We start from the raw sequence: 20,644 nt of genomic DNA on the forward strand, positions 1-20,644 counted from the left end.
GAAGTGCACATTTTGAATAATAATCCCAAGCATATAGTTGCTGCATGCCAAGGAATTCCAGTTTTGTAACTTTTTCATATTTGTACCACCATACTCCCCTGTCCTTTTGATATACCTCTCTCTTTATAATATCTCATTTCACACATCTTAGATCACAGATATGTCATGGAGTGAGTATTTTGAAGGTTTGTTGAATATTTGATGATATAGTGGCAGATAGAGGGTGTTTTGGTTAGGGTGGTGTGTGAAGTGAGAGGGTCAGGGAGAGTGGTTTGATAAACAGAGAAGAGGTAGTGAAAACTTTGTGGAAGATGAAAGCTGGCAAGGCAGCAGGTTTTGATGGTATTGCAGTGGAGTATATTAAAAAAGGGGGTGACTGTGTTGTTGACTGGTTGGTAAGGATATTCAATGTATGTATGGTTCATGGTGAAGTGCCTGAGGATTGGCTGAATGCATGCATAGTGCCGTTGTACAAAGGCAAAGGGGATAAAGGTGAGTGTTCAAATTACAGAGGTATAAGTTTGTTGAGTATTCCTGGGAAATTGTATGGGAGGGTATTGATTGAGAGAGTAAAGGCATGTACAGAGCATCAGATTGGGAAGAGCAGTGTGGTTTCAGAAGTGGTTGAGGGTGTGTGGATCAGGTGTTTAATTTGAAGAATGTATGTGAGAAATACTAAGAAAAACAGATGGATTTGTATGTAGCATTTATGAATCTTGATAACGCATATAATAGGGTTGATAGATATGTTTTGTAGAAGGTATTAAGAGTGTATAGTGTGGGAGGTAAGTTGGTAGAAGCAGTGAAAAGTTTTTATCAAGGATGTAAGGCATGTGGATTAGACAGCAGATGGAAGTGGAAGTGAGTCACAAGGTGGGGGAGGGGGTGAAGGTTTTGGGAGCATTGAAGAATGTGTGGAAGGTGAGAACATTATCTCGGAAAACAAAAAGTATGTTTGAAGGAATAGTGGTTCCAACAATGTTATATTGATAGAGATGCTTTGTGGAAGGTATTAAGAGTATATGGTGTGAGAGGTAAGTTGCTAGAAGCAGTGAAAAGTTTTTATCAAAGATTTAAGGCATGTGGATTAGACAGCAGATGGAAGTGGAAGTGAGTCACAGGGTGGGGGAGGGGGTGAAGGTTTTGGGAGCATTGAAGAATTTGTGGAAGGTGAGAACATGGGAGGGGGTGAAGGTTTTGGGAGCATTGAAGAATGTGTCGAAGGTGAGAACATTATCTCAGAGAACAAAAATGGGTATGTTTGAAGGAATAGTGGTTCCAACAATGTTATATGGTTGCGAGGCATGGGCTGTAGATAGGTTTGTGCGAAGGAGGGTGGATGTGTTGGAAATGAAATGTTTGAGGACGGCTACACCAATATACATTTTTTCATAAATATTTGCCATTTCCTGTGTTAACAAGGTAGCGTTAAGAACAGAGGACTGAGCCCAAGAGGGAATCCTCACTTGGCCCCCTTCTCTGCTACTTCCCTTGGAAAAACAAAAACTAATGGGGAGGACTTCCAGCCCCCCCACTCCCTTCCCTTTTAGTCACCTTTTACAACACACAGGGAATACATGGGAAGTATTCTTTCGCCCATGTCCCCAGGGATATACATATACATACACATACCTTTCACCCTCCTGTATGTTCAGGCCCCAATTGCTCAAAATCTTTTTCAGTCCATCCTTCCACCTCCAATTTGGTCTCCCACTTCTCGTTCCCTCCACCTCTGACACTTCTGCTTCCATGGTTCCATCCACTGTTGAATCTACTCCCAGATATCTAAAACTCTTCTCTTCCTCCAGTTTTTCTCCATTCAAACTTACCTCCCAGTTCACTTGTCCCTCAGCCCTACTGAACCTAATAACCTTGCTCTTATTTGCATTTACTCTCGGCTTTTTTCTTTCACACACTTTACCAAACTCAGTCACCAGTTTTGCTGTTTCATGCACCCGTGCCACAAACCAACATTCACTGCGATCCAATCAATTTTCTCTCTTCCTACTTGTGCACATGCCTTACATCCTTGATAAAAAATTTTCACTGCTTCTACCAACTTACCTCCCACACCATATACTCTTAACACCTTCCACAAAGCTTCTCTATCAACTCTTATCATATATGTATGTATGTGTTGAAATGTATATGTATGTATATGAGCGTGTATAGACGTTTATGTATATATATTTGCATGTGGATGGTTGGGCCATTCTTCATCTGTTTTTCTTGCGCTACCTCACTGTTGCGGTAAACAGCGATTAAGTATAATTAAAAATATATATATATATTTATTCATTTTATTTTGCTTTGTCGCTGTCTCCCACGTTTGCGAGGTAGCGCAAGGAAACAGATGAAAGAAAATGTCCCAACCCACCCCCATACCCATGTATATACATACACGTCCACCCACGCAAATATACATACCTATACATCTCAATGTACACATATATATATACTCACACAGACATATACATATATGCACATGTACATAATTCATACTGTCTGCCTTTATTTATTCCCATCGCCACCTCGCCACACATGGAATAACATCCCACTCACCCCACAGAACTTTCCATGGTTTACCCCAGACGCTTCACATGCCCTGATTCAATCCATTGACAGCACGTCGACCCCGGTATACCACATCAATCCAATTCACTCTTATTCCTTGCCCGTCTTTCACCCTCCTGCATGTTCAGGCCCCGATCACTCTAAATCTTTTTCACTCCATCTTTCCACCTCCAATTTGGTCTCCCACTTCTTGTTCCCTCCACCTCCGACACATATATCCTCTTGGTCAATCTTTCCTCACTCATTCTCTCCATGTGACCAAACCATTTCAAAACACCCTCTTCTGCTCTCTCAACCACACTCTTTTTATTTCCACACATCTCTCTTACCCTTACATTACTTACTCGATCAAACCACCTCACACCACATATTGTCCTCAAACATCTCATTTCCAGCACATCCACCCTCCTGTGCACAACTCTATCCATAGCCCACGCCTCACAAGCATACAACATTGTTGGAACCACTATTCCTTCAAACATTCCCATTTTTGCTTTCCGAGATAATGTTCTCGACCTCCAACCATTCTATATATTTTTTTTTTTTTGCTGTCTCATGCGTTTGCGAGGTAGCGCAAGGAAACAGACGAAAGAAATGGCCCAACCCACCCCCATACATATGTATATACATACGTCCACACATGCAAATATACATACCTACACAGCTTTCCATGGTTTAACCCAGACGCTTCACATGCCCTGATTCAATTCACTGACAGCACGTCAACCCCGGTATACCACATCAATCCAATTCACTCTATTCCTTGCCCTCCTTTCACCCTCCTGCATGTTCAGGTCCCGATCACACAAAATCTTTTTCACTCCATCTTTCCACCTCCAATTTGGTCTCCCACTTCTCCTCATTCCCTCCACCTCCGACACATATATCCTCTTGGTCAATCTTTCCTCACTTATTCTCTCCATGTGCCCAAACCATTTCAAAATACCCTCTTCTGCTCTCTCAACCACGCTCTTTTTATTTCCACACATCTCTCTTACCCTTACGTTACTTACTCGATCAAACCACCTCACACCATATATTGTCCTCAAACATCTCATTTCCAGCACATCCATCCTCCTGCGCACAACTCTATCCATAGCCCATGTATACACATACATGTCCATAGGCACATATACATATCTATACATATCAACGTATACATATTTATACATATGCAGGCATATACGTATATACACATGTGCATAATTCAAACTTACTGCCTTTATTCATTCCTGTCTCCACCCTGCCACACATGAGGAAGCACTAGGAAAAAATAACAAAGGCCACATTCGTTCACACTCAGTCTCTAGCTGTCATGTATAATGCACCGAAACCACAGCTCCCTTTCCACATCCAGGCCCCACATAACTTTCCATGGTTTTAACCCAGACGCTTCACATGCCCTGGTTGAATCCATTGACAGCAAGTCGACCCCGGTATACCACATCGTTCCAGTTCACTTTATTCCTTGCACGCATGTTCAGGCCCCAATCTCTCAAAATCTTTTTCACTCCATCTTTCCACCTCCAGTTTGGTCTCCCACTTCTCCTTGTTCCCTCCACCTCTGACACATATGTCCTCTTTGTCAATCTTTTCTCTCATTCTCTCGATGTGACCAAACCATTTCAAAACACTCTTCTGCTCTCTCAACCACACTCTTTCTATTACCACACAACTCTCTTACCCTTTCATTACTTACTCGATCAAACCACCTCACACCACATATTGTCCTCAAACATCTCATTTCCAGCACATCCACCCTCCTGCGCACAACTCTATCCATAGCCCACGCCTCACAAGCATACAACATTGTTGGAACCACTATTCCTTCAAACATTCCCATTTTTGCTTTCCGAGATAATGTTCTCGACCTCCAACCATTCTATATATTTTTTTTTTTTTGCTGTCTCATGCGTTTGCGAGGTAGCGCAAGGTAACAGACGAAAGAAATGGCCCAACCCACCCCCATACATATGTATATACATACGTCCACACATGCAAATATACATACCTACACAGCTTTCCATGGTTTAACCCAGACGCTTCACATGCCCTGATTCAATTCACTGACAGCACGTCAACCCCGGTATACCACATCAATCCAATTCACTCTATTCCTTGCCCTCCTTTCACCCTCCTGCATGTTCAGGTCCCGATCACACAAAATCTTTTTCACTCCATCTTTCCACCTCCAATTTGGTCTCCCACTTCTCCTCATTCCCTCCACCTCCGACACATATATCCTCTTGGTCAATCTTTCCTCACTTATTCTCTCCATGTGCCCAAACCATTTCAAAATACCCTCTTCTGCTCTCTCAACCACGCTCTTTTTATTTCCACACATCTCTCTTACCCTTACGTTACTTACTCGATCAAACCACCTCACACCATATATTGTCCTCAAACATCTCATTTCCAGCACATCCATCCTCCTGCGCACAACTCTATCCATAGCCCATGTATACACATACATGTCCATAGGCACATATACATATCTATACATATCAACGTATACATATTTATACATATGCAGGCATATACGTATATACACATGTGCATAATTCAAACTTACTGCCTTTATTCATTCCTGTCTCCACCCTGCCACACATGAGGAAGCACTAGGAAAAAATAACAAAGGCCACATTCGTTCACACTCAGTCTCTAGCTGTCATGTATAATGCACCGAAACCACAGCTCCCTTTCCACATCCAGGCCCCACATAACTTTCCATGGTTTTAACCCAGACGCTTCACATGCCCTGGTTGAATCCATTGACAGCAAGTCGACCCCGGTATACCACATCGTTCCAGTTCACTTTATTCCTTGCACGCATGTTCAGGCCCCGATCTCTCAAAATCTTTTTCACTCCATCTTTCCACCTCCAGTTTGGTCTCCCACTTCTCCTTGTTCCCTCCACCTCTGACACATATGTCCTCTTTGTCAATCTTTTCTCTCATTCTCTCGATGTGACCAAACCATTTCAAAACACTCTCTTCTGCTCTCTCAACCACACTCTTTCTATTACCACACAACTCTCTTACCCTTTCATTACTTACTTGATCAAACCACCTCACACCACATATTGTCCTCAAATATCTGATTTCCAACACATCTACCCTCCTCCACACAACTCTTATCTATAGCCCATGCCTTGCAACCATATAACATTGTTGGAACCACTATCATTCAAACATACCCTTTTTTGCTTTCTGAGATAATGTTCTTGCCTTCCACACATTTTTCAATGCTCCCAGAACTTTCGCCCCCTCACCCACCCTGTGACTCACCTCCGCTTCCATAGTTCCATCAGCTGCTAAATCCACTCCCAGATATCTAAAACACTTCACTTCCTCCAGTTTTTCTCCATTCAAACTTACCTCCCAATTGACTTGTCCCTCAACCCTACTATACCTAATAACCTTGCTCTTATTCACATTTACTCTGAGCTTTCTTCTTTCACACACTTTACCAAACTCAGTCACCAGCTTCTGCAGTTTCTCACCTGAATCAGCCACCAACGCTGTATCATCAATGAACAACAACTGACTCACTTCCCAAGCTCTCTCATCCACAACAGACTGCATACTTGCCCCTCTCTCCAAAACTCTTGCACTCACCTCCCTAACAACACCATCCATAAACAAATTAAACACCCATGGAGACATCATGCACCCCTGCCGCAAACCAACATTCACTGAGAACCAATCACTTTCTTTTCTTCCTACTTGTACACATACCTTACATCCTCGATAAAAGCATTTCACTGCTTCTAGCACCTTGCCTCCCACACCATATATTCATAATACCTTCCACAGAGCATCTCTATCATATGCCTTCTCCAGATCCATATATGCTACATACAAATCCATTTGCTTTTCTGACTATTTCTCACATACATTCTTTAAAGCAAACACCTGATCCACACATCCTCGACCACTTCTGACACCACACTGCTCTTCCCCAATCTCATGCTCTGTACATGCCTTGACCCTCTCAATCAATACCCTCCCATATAATTTCCCAGGAATACTCAACAAGCTTATACCTCTGTAATTCAAGCACTCACCTTTATCCCCTTTGCCTTTGTACAATGGCACTATGCATGCTTTCCACCAATCCTCAGGCACCTCACCATGAGTCGTACATACATTAAATATCCTCACCAACCAGTCAACAACACAGTCGCCCCCTTTTTTAATAAATTCCACTGCAATACCATCCAAACCCGCCGCCTTGCCAGCTTTCATCTTCCGCAAAGCTTTTGCTTCCTCTTCTCTGTTTACCAAATCATTCTCCCCAACCCTCTCATTTCACACACCACCTCTACCAAAACACCCTATATCTGCCACTCTATCATCTAACACATTCAACAAACCTTCAAAATATTCACTCCGCATCTCCTTCTCACATCACCACTACTTGTTATCACCTCCCCATTAGCCCCCTTCACCAATGTTTCCATTTGTTCTCTTGTCTTACGCACTTTATTTACCTCCTTCCAAAACATCTTTTTACTCTCCCTAAAATTTAATGATACTCTTTTACCCCAACTCTCATTTGCCCTCTTTTTCACCTCTTGCACCTTTCTCTTGTCCTCCTGTCTCTTTCTTTTATACATCTCCCAGTCATTTGCACTTTTTCCCTGCAAAAATAGTACAAATGCCTATCTCTTCTCTTTCACTAATAATCTTACTTCTTTATCCCACCACTCACTACCCTTTCTAATCTGCCCACCTCCCACGCTTCTCATGCCACAAGCATCTTTTGCACAAGCCATTACTGCTTCTCTAAATAAATCCCATTCTTCCCCCACTCCCCTTACGTCCTTTACTCTCACCTTTTTCCATTCTGCACTCATTCTCTCCTGGTACTTCCTCACACAAGTCTCCTTCCCAAGCTCACTTACTCTCACCACTCTCTTCACCCCAACATTCTCTCTTCTTTTCTGAAAACCTCTACAAATCTTCACTTTCACCTCCACAAGATAATGATCAGACATCCCTCCACTTGCACCTCAGCACATTAACATCTAAAAGTCTCTCTTTCACTTACCTATCAATTAACACGTAATCCAGTAATGCTCTCTGGCCATCTTTCCTTCTTACATACGTATACTTATTTATATCTCTTTTTAAACCTGGTATTCCCAATCACCATAACTTTTTCAACACACAAATCTACAAGCTCTTCACCATTTCCATTTACAACAGTTATTCCCTCAACTGCCACATTACTCACCTTTGCATTCAAATCACCCATCACTGTAATCCAGTCTTGTGCATTAGAACTACTAACACACTCGCTCAGCTGCTCCCAAAACACTTGCTTCTCATGCCCAGGTGCATAGGCACCAATAATCACCCATCTCTCTCCATCCACTTTACAGTTTTACCCATATCAATCTAGAGTTTACTTTCTTACACTTTATCACATACTCCCACAACAACTGTTTCAGAAGTAGTGCTACTCATTCCTTGCTCTTGTCCTCTCACCAACCCCTGACTTTACTCCCAAAACATTCTCAAACCACTCTTCCCCTTTACCCTTGAGCTTCGTTTCACTCAGAGCCAAAACATCCAGGTTCCTTTCCTCAAACATATTTCCACACACATTTAGACACCCCAGTCTGAGCCTTCGAGGAGGATGAGCACTCCCTGCGTGACTCCTGTTTCCCCTTTGAAAAAGTTAATATACAAGGAGGGGAGGGTTTCCAGCCCCCCACTCCTGTCCCCTTTAGTCGCCTTTTACGACACATGAGGAATGTGTGGGAAGTATTCTTTGTTCCTTATCCCCAGGGCTATATATTTTTTTTTATTATACTTTGTCACTGTCTCCCACGTTAGCAAGGTAGCAGAAGGTAACAGACGAAAGAATGGCCCAACCCACCCACATACACATGTATATACATACATGCCCAAATGCACATATACATACCTATACATTTCAACGTATACATGTATATACATACACATACATATACATATATACACATGTACATAATTCATACTTGCTGCCTTTATTCATTCCTGTCACCAAGTCGCCACACATGAAATGACAACCCCCTCCCCCAAGCCTGCGTGCGAGGTAATGCTAGGAAAAAACAACAAAGGTTATATTTGTTCAAACTCAGTCTCTAGCTGTCATGTATAATGCATCAAAACCACAGCTCCCTTTCCACATCCAGGTCCCACAAAACTTTCCATGGTTTACCCCAAACGCTTCACATTCCCTGGTTCAATCTATTGACAGCATGTCGACCCCAGTATACCACATCGTTCCAATTCACTCTATTCCTTGCAAGCCTTTCACCCTCCTGTATGTTCAGGCCCCAATCACTTAAAATCTTTTTCACTCCATCCTTCCATCTCCAGTTTGGTCTCCCACTTTTCGTTCCCTCCATCTGTGACACATATATCCTCTTTGTCAATCTTTCCTCACTCATTCTCTGCATGTAACCAAACCATTTCAATTCACCCTCTTCTGCTCTCTCAACCACACTCTTTTTATTACCATGATATGTATGTCAGGGGTGGAGGGAACAAGAATATACTTACATATTCATACTTACTTGCCTTCATAAACTTTCTGTCATTACCCCTTCCCACAGGAAACAGCATCACTACTGCCTGCTTCAGTGAGGTAGTGCCAGGAAAACAGACAAAAATGGCCACATTCATTCACACTCAGTCTCTAGCTGTTATGTGTAATGCACCAAGAACACAGCTCCCTATCCACATATTCAGGCCTCACGGACCTTTTGATACAAAATAATGATGCTTTTTTATTTGTTATTACATACAAGTTGTTTTTTTTTTTTAGCTGCATTTTAGTTCAGGCAAATCTCTTCACATAACCATTTTACCAATGAAACATACTTACAGAACCTGGAGAACGTGATCTGGTTGTACTTCGCCATGAAATTGGCATCACATGGCCAGATGGTCGCCAAGAAATGAAGGGGATCAACCTGGTTAGTTATGGAGAGTCTCAAGGATATTCAGCTATGGCAAAGACTGTGGGCTACCCTGCTGCAATTGCAACAAAAATGGTTCTTGATGGTGAAATTCAGGGACATGGCATGATCCTGCCATTTACTCGTGACATCTACAAACCAATAATCTCAAGGTTGGGAAATGAAGGCATAATGGCCACAGAAAAATCCACTTGGCTAAGCTAACTTTGTTTTTGCTATCTTTCACTTGACTTGTTCGACATTTCTGGGTCAAGGGGTGGTTAGCTTAGACCTTAACCCTAACCTGACAGAGATGGACTTTATGCATGCCACAGTGAAAAATGACACCGTACCATCCTTGCCTTGCCTATGATCAATACAGGGTCTCATAGGTTGATACCATGTATCATGTAGACCACCCTGTTTTAGCAGGTTTGCTTTTCTTAGTGTTGATATCACTGAGAATGGTAACATTTGTAATGTTTTATAAGCATAGTTTTATGGGAGTCTGTCAGTCCTCATTTTTGTGTTCTATACATGGACCTTCTGCTGTACAGTAGAGTAGTTCGTGTTATTTCAAATAATTATATTTTCCTAGTATTGTTTTTAAGGGTAGAATGCAAAATATTAAGTCATATAGTACTAGGTTAAGTGTCAGATAGGGCTATTTATGCTGTGATGCAAAAAAAAAAAAGTAATAATGAGTACAAATCTGAAACACATTACAGCCATCATATATATATATATATATATATATATATATATATATGCCAAACTATGATGGGTTAAAGAAAATTAAATGGGATATTGGCATATACAAGAAATTTGATATTGATCATATAATATGGGTTTCTTGTGTTTGTACTGGTTTTCATTCTTTTAAGAAAAGTATTATCATTATTTTACATTTAATTTTGTATGAATTTTGTATGTTACTCTCAAAATCAGGTACATGTGCTAAAGTTATGAATCATCTATGTAAGGACTTTAGTAATCATTATTTGTTTAAGACCTTATTTGTTAGATTTATTCTGGAAGTTTTGGGCATTTCACTTATGTTAACTGATCACATTATTATTTTCATTACCTAAAGTGTGTAAAGCTCCATTCTAGACATATTGAAATTCTCATTCCATTAGTTGAATGCCAATAATCAGATTGTATAGTGTCATGACTAAATGTTGTGTTTTACAAGTTCATTCAAAGTGTTCGCTATATTGCCTTTGATATAATCACGTACCAGTAATCTTCCTTTAAAGCTGATTTCATTGAGAAAAAAAAAAATTATTTGAGGTTAATATTGCCTCTGTTATGCACATACTGGTAATCATATACTGTTTTCAGGTATCTGTCTGTCATCCATCAAAATTTAGTGAAATTCAACTGACCTAGAAATACAAACAAAAGTAACTACAGGTTGAACCTCTTTAATCTGGTTACTTTGGGACCAGGCATGTGCGCGAGGTAGTGCTAGGAAAAGACAACAAAGGCCACATTCATTCACAGTCTCTAGCTGTCATGTATAATGCACCGAGATATATGTATATCATTATTATTATTATTATTTTGCTTTGTTGCTGTCTCCCACATTAGTGAGGTAGCACAAGGAAACAGACGAAAGAATGGCCCAACCCACCCACATGCACATGTATATACATACGTCCACACACGCAAATATACATACCTATATATCTCAGCGTATACATATATATATACACACACAGACATGTACATATATACAGATGTACATAATTCATAGTCTGCCTTTATTCATTCCCATCACCACCCTGCCACACATGAAATAACAACCCCCTACCCCCAAATATGTGTGAGGTAGCGCTAGGAAAAGACAACAAAGGCCACTTTCGTTCACACTCAGTCTCTAGCTGTCATGTAATAATGCACCGAAACCACAGCTCCCTTTCCACATCCAGGCCCCACAAAACTTTCCATGGTTTACCCCAGACGCTTCACATGCCCTGGTTCAATCCATTGACAGCACGTTGACCCCGCTATACCACATCCTTCCAATTCACTCCATCCTTCCACCTCCAATTTGGTCTCCCACTTCTCGTTCCTTCCACCTCAGACACATATATCCTCTCTCTCAATCTTTCCTCACTCATTCTCGTCATGTGACCAAACCATTTCAATACACCCTCTTCTCTCTCAACCACACTATTTTTATTACCACACATCTCTCTTACTTAATCATACTTACTCATCATACTTCCTCACACCACATATTGTCCTCAGACATTTCATTTCCAACACATCCACCCTTCTCCGCACAACCCTATCTATAGCCCATGACTCACAACCATATAGCATTGTTGGAACCACTATTCCTTCAAACATATATATATATATATATATATATATATATGTGTGTGTGTGGCTTCTTCAAATGGGGATTTTCTTTTTTAGAACAACTTGAAGGATGCACTAAGGGAGCCATTACAAATGCATAAAAAAGAAATCTGAATTTCACAGATATCTTTACACAAGTTTCAAGTGGGCACTGTACTGGTACCTAATACATTCTCGCAACATTCAAACAGTGCTTGAAATGTTTCTGGATGTGGCACAGGACTAGATTTTCAAATATGCAAACTATATTGAACCTGTGTCTAGTAATGATGCCCCTTGAGTTGCACAGCATCTCATTCTGGTAAAATGGCAAGCCAGGTCCAACCCTGTACTAAGGTAAACACAATTTTAACTAGGAATCCTTTAAAAGTTTCAGACCGCATGTGGGAAAATTTAAGGTAGTTATGAGGCATGTGGGAAAATAACATTAAGGCTGCTAGCATTTCCAGGACTTAACATTTAAAAGACAATCCAATATATCTTATGTCTTCTAGCTTCCTAATACCCAGAATTTTGTAGTGTAGTTCAAATTTTCAAGGTGAAAGGAGGACTGTCAAATGAAACAACCAGGCTTTCAGATCATAATGCCCCTTCAGATAACTATTCAGTAATGCATTCAAGAGTTACTCATATAGGATTAGATTATTATATCTTACCGTTGACAGTGAGGTAAATACACATTTTTTCCTAAAATTAGGAATACAACTTCATAACATAGTTAAATAATCATATTTTCACTTAAATTAGCACAGACAGAAGATCTCTAAGTCTGAAACATCCATAATCTAAATATCCACATGCAAGATTCCCAACAATATGACGCATGAATTTCCAAGTGTTCCACAATTTCCTGTTACTTCTGATATTTTTGCTCTTATCCTGTCCTCACAGTGGCATCTAACATGTGTCCAACCTCTACTGCTTCATCTTGTAACTGCCAAACTCTGTGCTGTACATCAAATTTCTTAAAAAACAGAAACAAGGAAGAATTTTGGTTAAGCATAATTGGAGTGGTCTCTGGGGCTTGGTCACCAGTTTGACCAAATTATACAAAACAGCATTTGCATAAGCATATTTTTGTATATATTTGTATGTAAGTGGATGTGTCTGTCTTCCTCTATTACCTCGCTAATGTGAGGGAAAAAAGGAAGAAAACTGAGAGGATGCGTGCATCAGGAACGGTTCTGTTGCTTGTACTGTTTCCTTGCTTGAGCAGGAAAGGCAATTAAGTTTATTCTTCACATGAACTAAGAAGTACATATATTACATACAAATAACATCTAAAACCCAAGAGACCACCAAAAAAACTGTTTTTTATAATCTGAAAATTGTTATAATTCAAATGCTGCTCCATCACTAGGAATTGGAAATGGAAATCTCTTACTAGTACTGAATATGATCTGCAACAAATCTTATCCTAAACACAGTACATTAACATACAAAGGCACATGCATCAAATTAGTAATGCACTCTACACTTGAAAAATCCCTTGTTTTTTGGTAAAAGAAGTTCAACTCTAAAGGCAAATCATTTTAGCCACATAGATATCAATAATTTCAGACATGAAATCTATCTTCCAAGGGAAAGGAAAATCAATACAACAATTTCAGTTGTGTTTCACATGACATAAAACAAATTGTGGTTGCAATCCAATAATTTTACATGCTTAAAATTATTGAGGATCACATGATTGTCCTCCCTATTCTTTGAACTGAAAAATCACTTTTTCAATTATCTATTAACATTTTAGAATAAACATATCAGGTTTATACCAACCAGAATGATCTTTCATTTTTTTTTTGTTTGCCATTTCCAATGTTAGTGAGGTATTGTTCACATCCTTTCTATAGATGTAACATATAATGCAACAAAACCAAAGCCCCCCTTTCCACAGACCTTTCAATGGTTTGCCCTGTTTCAGCCAACTGACAGCACATCGCCACCTGTACACCACATTGCTCCAATTCGCTTTATCCCACTTTTGCCTCACATCCTCTTGCATGTTCAGGCCTTTTTCACACCATCCTTCCAACTCGCTCTCAATCCACCACTCCCCATTAGTCCCTCCACATCTGACATGTACTGTATATCTTCTCTGACTTTCTTCATTTGTACTCTCATTATGTCAAAAACTTTTCAGCACAATACGTTCAGCCTTCTCAGTCATACTCTGCTTACTAATCACACCTCTCTCTTACACTGTCATTCCTTAAATGATCAACCCTCATCACACCCAATATTGTCCCCAAACATTTCAGATTCAACATATCCAACCTCTTCTGTTCTTTTGCATTTAGGCCCATGACTTGCAGCACTGCTGGGCTACTACATCGTCAATTATACCCGTCCTTACCCTCACAGACAGTGAACTTTCTTTACACATACTCCTCAATGCACTTAGGACCTTTGCCTCTCACCCACCGTATGATTCACCTCAGTAATCATAGTTCCATACACTGCCACACATATTTCTAGGTATCTAAAACATCACTTCCTCCAGGCTCTCGTCACTCAAAATCACCCACAAACCAACTTGTCCCATACTAACATGCATACCCTCACTTTTATTTTCATTAACTCAATTTCCTCCTCTCACATATTCCCACACACACACACCAGCTTCTACAGCACAGCACTTGAGTCTACCCCAAAGCCATCTCATTAGTAAACAGTAGACTCAATTCCCAGGCATCTCTCTACACACAGCATACTGTAGAACATATCCATCTCTCCAAGACCCTTACTTTTACCTGCCTCACCATTCCATCCATAGAAAATTAAACAGCTGTGATGAAATCACACACCCTTGACACATACCCACCTTCAAGTGGAACTACTCACCCTCCGACCTTCTTACCTGAACAAACACCTTACTTTATCAACAAAAATGCCTTATTGCATACTGTAGCTTTCCACCCACACCATATATTTGTAGCACCTTCTACAAGGCAACTCTATCAACCTTAACATATGCTTTTCCAGATCTAAAACTGCCATATATTTTTTTTCTCTTTCATGATTATATTGCAACTTAATGCAGTGGATCCCCAACAGATTTCCTTCTCATAGAGTAACAGATGTTCTTTCAGACCACATCTCTGGTAAAAATGAACCTGGTGCCTGACAGTTTCTAAGCTTGCAGGCATTACTACTCTTATTATTTCATTAAATAAGATTCTGCACCACTCCGTAATATCATGAAAACATATGGGAGAGTATTTTATCTTTCCTTGTTCTACCTCTTCAATGGCTATTCCCCACTTATCACAATACTTTTTTTTTATTCACAATCTTTTAATTCCTGACCATGCAAGTAACAGCACTTTGTAGGTACGAAAAGTCATACATGAGAAAGACAAAAGAGACCTGTTCCGCTTTTTGGAATTTCAAGTAACCTAATCATTCAGTGCACACTTTACGCTCAACTGCAGTCTTCTACAGTATACTGTCGCACAAAGAACAAATTGTTAGGAGATCACCTGTTAGAAACCTGTTCAAAACAAAGGAATCAGTTAGTCAGATGTTCACAGATTTTACACATCATATCTATTAAGTGCTAGAATACATTAAGTGGATGGAAACATATGCAGATTAATAAGAAGGTATCTCTATACTGCTCCATCTCATTAAATTCATCATCTGGCAACTGCAGAACAGATAGTCAATTCACTATTACAGCCATAATATTAGCAAACTTTTAAGGCAGCTGGTAGCAAAAGTTGTAGTTTGGTGGTGGTGGAGGAATTAAAGGTTGCTGCTGAGGTATTGTTACTCCCTCAGCATCCAACAGACGTAGTTTAATTTCCATGTTCAACAACATCTCCAAATCACGTGCTGTAGCTCCACTAGGCATTCTCTGACCTGAAAGAAGTATAGGATATAAAATTAATTATGGTATAGTGTGATCACTGCACTATTCACACAATGTTATCAATGTCTCTTGTGAACTTGAGCTGTTCACACTTACTAATAAAAACTGCTTGAACTTCCTTACAAATTATCTGGTTAGTGTGATCTATTGGTCATTTTTGTGGAAAGATAACAATAACCTCACACTTCTTAAAGTTTGGGGTTACAATCAGTAGTCTTGTTTCTACACAAATCTAATAAAATATCCACTGTAAAATTCTAATTATGAGTAAAAGTGAGGAATGATAACCCAGAAAACACAGCTTAAGAGAAATAGCATTAGTATGGTTCATATAGTAGAAAGCCTCATAAGATCAATTAACAGGCAGCTGTGTCAGTCCTTCTTAAGAATCTTATTTAAGATGGAAAAAAAGTAAAGACACTATTAAGCATCTTTTCAGAATGCCATATTGAAGGAAACCAAATTTAATTTGACATTTTTATACTCGTCAAGTTACAATATCCCACAGTATTTTACAATCGGGTTAAAGGTTCTGTTGCCTAAAGTTCTTTTTAACAACAATTTCCTTTCTTCCACAAACGACCAAATGCACTCATACACTGATACCTCAATAATGCATCCCTGCACATCGTTTAATTCTACTCCTTCTCTCACTCAACCTGCATCTCATCATGACAACTTTCTCATTAAACTCAGACTTGGAAAGGATATCTCAGTAAGGTAGACAAAATCTAGTTATGTTTAATGCCTCCAAGACCCAGTTTTTGCCCATCTCTCCATCGAAAGTTCCACACAACTTTCCCTCTCTCCTTTGATATTTCTGTAATTCCACCTCTTGCTTCAGTGAACATACTTGGGATTATTGTAACTGCTACATCTACTCTTTCTTTGAAATCCCACCTTACTGAAATAAAGTTTGCCTCTAAAAAACTGAGTTCTGTTTAGTGTCAAAATTTATTTTCTGTTTATACAAAGGATTGATCTGTCCTTGTATGAAGTACTGCTCTCACATTACGGGTGGTTCTAGCTCTGCATCCTTACTTGATAGAATGAGTCAAAAGCTGTAAAACTTAAAAATTATCCCACTCTAACTTCAAAACTTGACCTGCTTGCTCTGTACTGCAATGTTGGTTCACTTTCCCTCTCCTACAGGTATTACTCTGGTTTTTGTGTGCCCCTACCAATGGCTAGACCACGCAATGTTCAGCAAGGTGCTGCATCATTAAAATACTCTATAGCCATTGGCAAATCTAAAGGGTAGTTTTGATAACTGTTTCTTTCCCTATATCTTGAAGCTTTGGAATTCTCAGCCCAATCATATCTTTCCCAATAACTAGATCTGGCATATTTTAAAAGACAGATTTTTCACCTCCAAAATTTGTAAATATTCCCTTTTTTCTTCTTTTCCCCCTTTTATTAAACTCTCTATATTTCAATTAGGGCCCAGCCTTGATGTGGACTTTTGTCCATGACGGGAAAAAACTAGCTGCTTGCAGTATTTCTTACATACACCCATAAACAGACCTTTCATAGCCTAAAGTATGTCAAAGTCATCATTACAGTAAAATAGTGACAGTTTTCAAATTATTTATCCAATGGGGCACAGCCACCTTATCATTCCCACCCCACTTTTTTAAATCATTAACCCTAGGTCCAATGTATAATAGCAAAACACAGTCTTCCACACTTCTGAAAGTGCTTCTTACTTACTTCAATTTGCACATTAATTTACACCAGGGTCTCAATTCAAACACAAAATGCTTCCAATGAATTCAATCCCTGATTTTAATATTACTCCATCACCTTCCTATGAAACATGAATAAAATTTCTTACCAAAAATGTTAAGACTTTTTATTTCTTTGAAAACCCTTAGTCTCAGACTTGTTTGCAATCTGTTTCTTGCACCATATCTGTCCATCTCTGAGTGGAAGTTCCTCCACTTTCTACAGACTTTTGAGTGGAAGTTCCTCCACTTGTGACCTCTGAGTGGAAGTTCCTCCAACTTGTACAGCCCTTTGAGTGAAAGTTCCTCCATCTTGTGACCTCTGAGTGGAAGTTCCTCCATTTTAAGACCTCTGAAAGGAAGTTCCTCCATCTTGTGACCTCTAAGTGGGAGTTCCTCCACCTTGCACAGACCTTTGAGTGAAAGTTTCTCCACCTTGTGACCTATGAGTGGAAGTTCCTCCATCTTGTTCAGACCTTTGAGAAGTTCCTCCGTCTTGTAACCTCTGAGTGGAAGTTCCTCCATCTTCCTCTGTTGTCTTCTTGCTTCTCAGCTTCTGTTTCATCTGTTTTGTTTGACTCAAGTGATGACCAATGACCAGTTTCTAGCTTCAGCCTTACGGTTTTCTCTGGAAAACTGTCAAAGGAATGGGCTGGCTATTCACAAGGATTCAAACATTTGGGTTGCTGTGTTGATATTTTCTATAAACCATGCGCAAAAATGTCATACAAAGGAGTCAACATACTGCTGGCACAGATGAGTGTGATTTTTGGCAGAGCCATATTACTACAAGGAATGTTCACAACACACATATGATCGGATGAAAAAGCAGAACCTAAACGAAGTGTTGAAAAGAGGAGTCTTAAGTGCAGTAGGTAACGACAAGTGTGATGCAATGGAAGAGCTGCATTAACAAAGGGTACATACCACACACACTTTTGGATGGATGACAATAAAGTTTAAACAGTGTCATCATTGTTCAGATACAACCTGTCTAATTTTCTTTGTCACATTACATTTTCAATGATCAATTTTAAGTAAGATACTGCACTTATTTACTCACAAGTCTTCCACATCTGCCACATCTGCAATGAATTATATTAATTTACATGCATTTGATAAGTATGCTTCCTTTAATAATATTCTTGACCTCTGACAATTCTTTTTTTTTCATCTGAAATGAAGGCAGCAGGGTGGCAAGTTCATCATCAGGGAACCTGGTGTATCTGGCCTTTTGCCAGCTTACAGGGTTAGGATAGCAACTCCCATAAAAGGGGCATGTACCCACTTGATCCACACTATGTACACAGAAAGAGATGATGACAACAATAAACACAGATATAACATAAAAAGTCTGTTGTGGATGAGAGAGCTAGGGAAGTGAGTCAGTTGTTGTTCGCTGATGATACAGCACTGGTGGCTGATTCATGTGAGAAACTGCAGAAGCTGGTGACTGAGTTTGGTAAAGTGTGTGAAAGAAGAAAGTTAAGAGTAAATGTGAATAAGAGCAAGGTTATTAGGTACAGTAGGGTTGAGGGTCAAATCAATTGGGAGGTAAGTTTGAATGGAGAAAAACTGGAGGAAGTAAAGTGTTTTAGATATCTGGGAGTGGATCTGGCAGCGGATGGAACCATGGAAACGGAAGTGAATCATAGGGTGGGGGAGGGGGCGAAAATCCTGGGAGCCTTGAAGAACGTGTGGAAGTCGAGAACATTATCTCGGAAAGCAAAAATGGGTATGTTTGAAGGAATAGTGGTTCCAACAATGTTGTATGGTTGCGAGGCATAGGCTATGGATAGAGTTGTGCGCAGGAGGGTGGATGTGCTGGAAATGAGATGTGTGAGGACAATGTGTGGTGTGAGGTGGTTTGATCGAGTAAGTAATGTAAGGGTAAGAAAGATGTGTGGAAATAAAAAGAGCGTGGTTGAGAGAGCAGAAGGTGTTTTGAAATGGTTTGGGCACATGGAGAGAATGAATGAGGAAAGATTGACAAAGAGGATATATGTGTCAGAGGTGGAGGGAACGAGGGGAAGTGGGAGACCAAATTGGAGGTGGAAACATGGAGTGAAAAAGATTTTGAGTGATCGGGGCCTGGACATGCAGGAGGGTGAAAGGCGGGCAAGGAATAGAGTGAATTGGATCGAAGTGGTATACCGGGGTTGACATGCTGTCAGTGGATTGAATCAGGGCATGTGAAGCATATGGGGTAAACCATGGAAAGTTGTATGGGGCCTGGATGTGGAAAGGGAGCTGTGGTTTCGGGCATTATTGCATGACAGCTAGAGACTGAGTGTGAACGAATGGGGCCTTTGTTGTCTTTTTCCTAGCGCTACCTCGCACACATGAGGGGGGAGGGGGATGGTATTCCATGTGTGGCGAGGTGGCAATGGGAATGAATAAAGGCAGACAGTGTGAATTGTGTGCATGGGTATATATGTATGTGTCTGTGTGTGTATATATATGTGTACATTGAGATGTATAGGTATGTATATTTGCGTGTGTGGACGTGTATGTATATACATGTCTATGGGGGTGGGTTGGGCCATTTCTTTCGTCTGTTTCCTTGCGCTACCTCGCAAACGTGGGAGACAGCGACAAAGCAAAATAAAAAAATATAATAAAAAAACCCATAAAAAACAAGTAAGTCCCAGCTAAAATGGAGAATAAATCAACTTTGTTGAAATAATTGTTAAAAAAACACATAAACTTTCTTTTAAACTTGCTTGCCATTTCCCACACTAGCAAGGTAGCATAAACATCCATTCTCCAGCGGTACATAAACATAACTTGAAATACTGATAACACTTCATAATACTTATATCATTTCCTCCAGTTTTGATCCACATGCTCTTGTCCTTAATTCTAATTCCTTCCCCATAATTTACATGAATACCTACGTAAAAGAGCATTGACGCCATCCAACCAGTAATTGAAGACCATCTCATCAGGAGCAACAAAGTCTAAACTATTGTTCTCATTAACATTATTGCTTTCCAAAATCAGAGAGAATGCAAGGTGGTACGTATTCTTCTTTCTGTGGAATAAAAAGAAATTACATAATTACTACCTCAAATGTTCAATGAAATACTGTAAGCATACATACAAAAACTTGAAATAAATGAGATTATTTTTTGGGCAAAATGCCCTACAAAT

General features: G+C 39.9%; 2 protein-coding genes across 5 annotated transcripts in view; one reads left to right on the plus strand and one right to left on the minus strand.

Moving 5' to 3' along the window:
* LKRSDH (lysine ketoglutarate reductase/saccharopine dehydrogenase) overlaps positions 1 to 10,731 on the plus strand; it is a 180,461-nt gene extending 169,730 nt beyond the window's left edge. Inside the window, exon 19 of one of the 2 annotated variants that reach the window (XM_071693242.1) lies at positions 9,456 to 10,288. In XM_071693242.1, the coding sequence (XP_071549343.1) occupies positions 9,456 to 9,751 (296 nt within the window). In that variant the 3' untranslated portion in view covers positions 9,752 to 10,288. Of the gene's footprint in view, positions 1 to 9,455 lie in introns of both variants that reach the window. The other variant, XM_071693243.1, reaches the window with a different exon arrangement.
* Positions 10,732 to 12,468: 1,737 nt separating this feature from the next.
* Positions 12,469 to 20,644, minus strand: part of Ced-12 (engulfment and cell motility Ced-12) — a 137,596-nt gene continuing 129,420 nt past the window's right edge. The window contains exons 16-17 of one of the 3 annotated variants that reach the window (XM_071693244.1): positions 20,389 to 20,525; positions 12,469 to 15,757 (exon numbers count right to left, since the gene is read on the minus strand). In XM_071693244.1, coding sequence (XP_071549345.1) covers positions 15,594 to 15,757; positions 20,389 to 20,525 — 301 coding nt within the window. In that variant the 3' untranslated portion in view covers positions 12,469 to 15,593. Of the gene's footprint in view, positions 15,758 to 17,538; positions 18,128 to 20,388; positions 20,526 to 20,644 lie in introns of those variants that run through there. The other 2 variants (XM_071693245.1, XM_071693246.1) reach the window with 2 other exon arrangements.

Source organism: Panulirus ornatus, chromosome 55, assembly GCF_036320965.1.
Source record: "Panulirus ornatus isolate Po-2019 chromosome 55, ASM3632096v1, whole genome shotgun sequence".
NCBI classification, from domain to species: domain Eukaryota; kingdom Metazoa; phylum Arthropoda; class Malacostraca; order Decapoda; family Palinuridae; genus Panulirus; species Panulirus ornatus.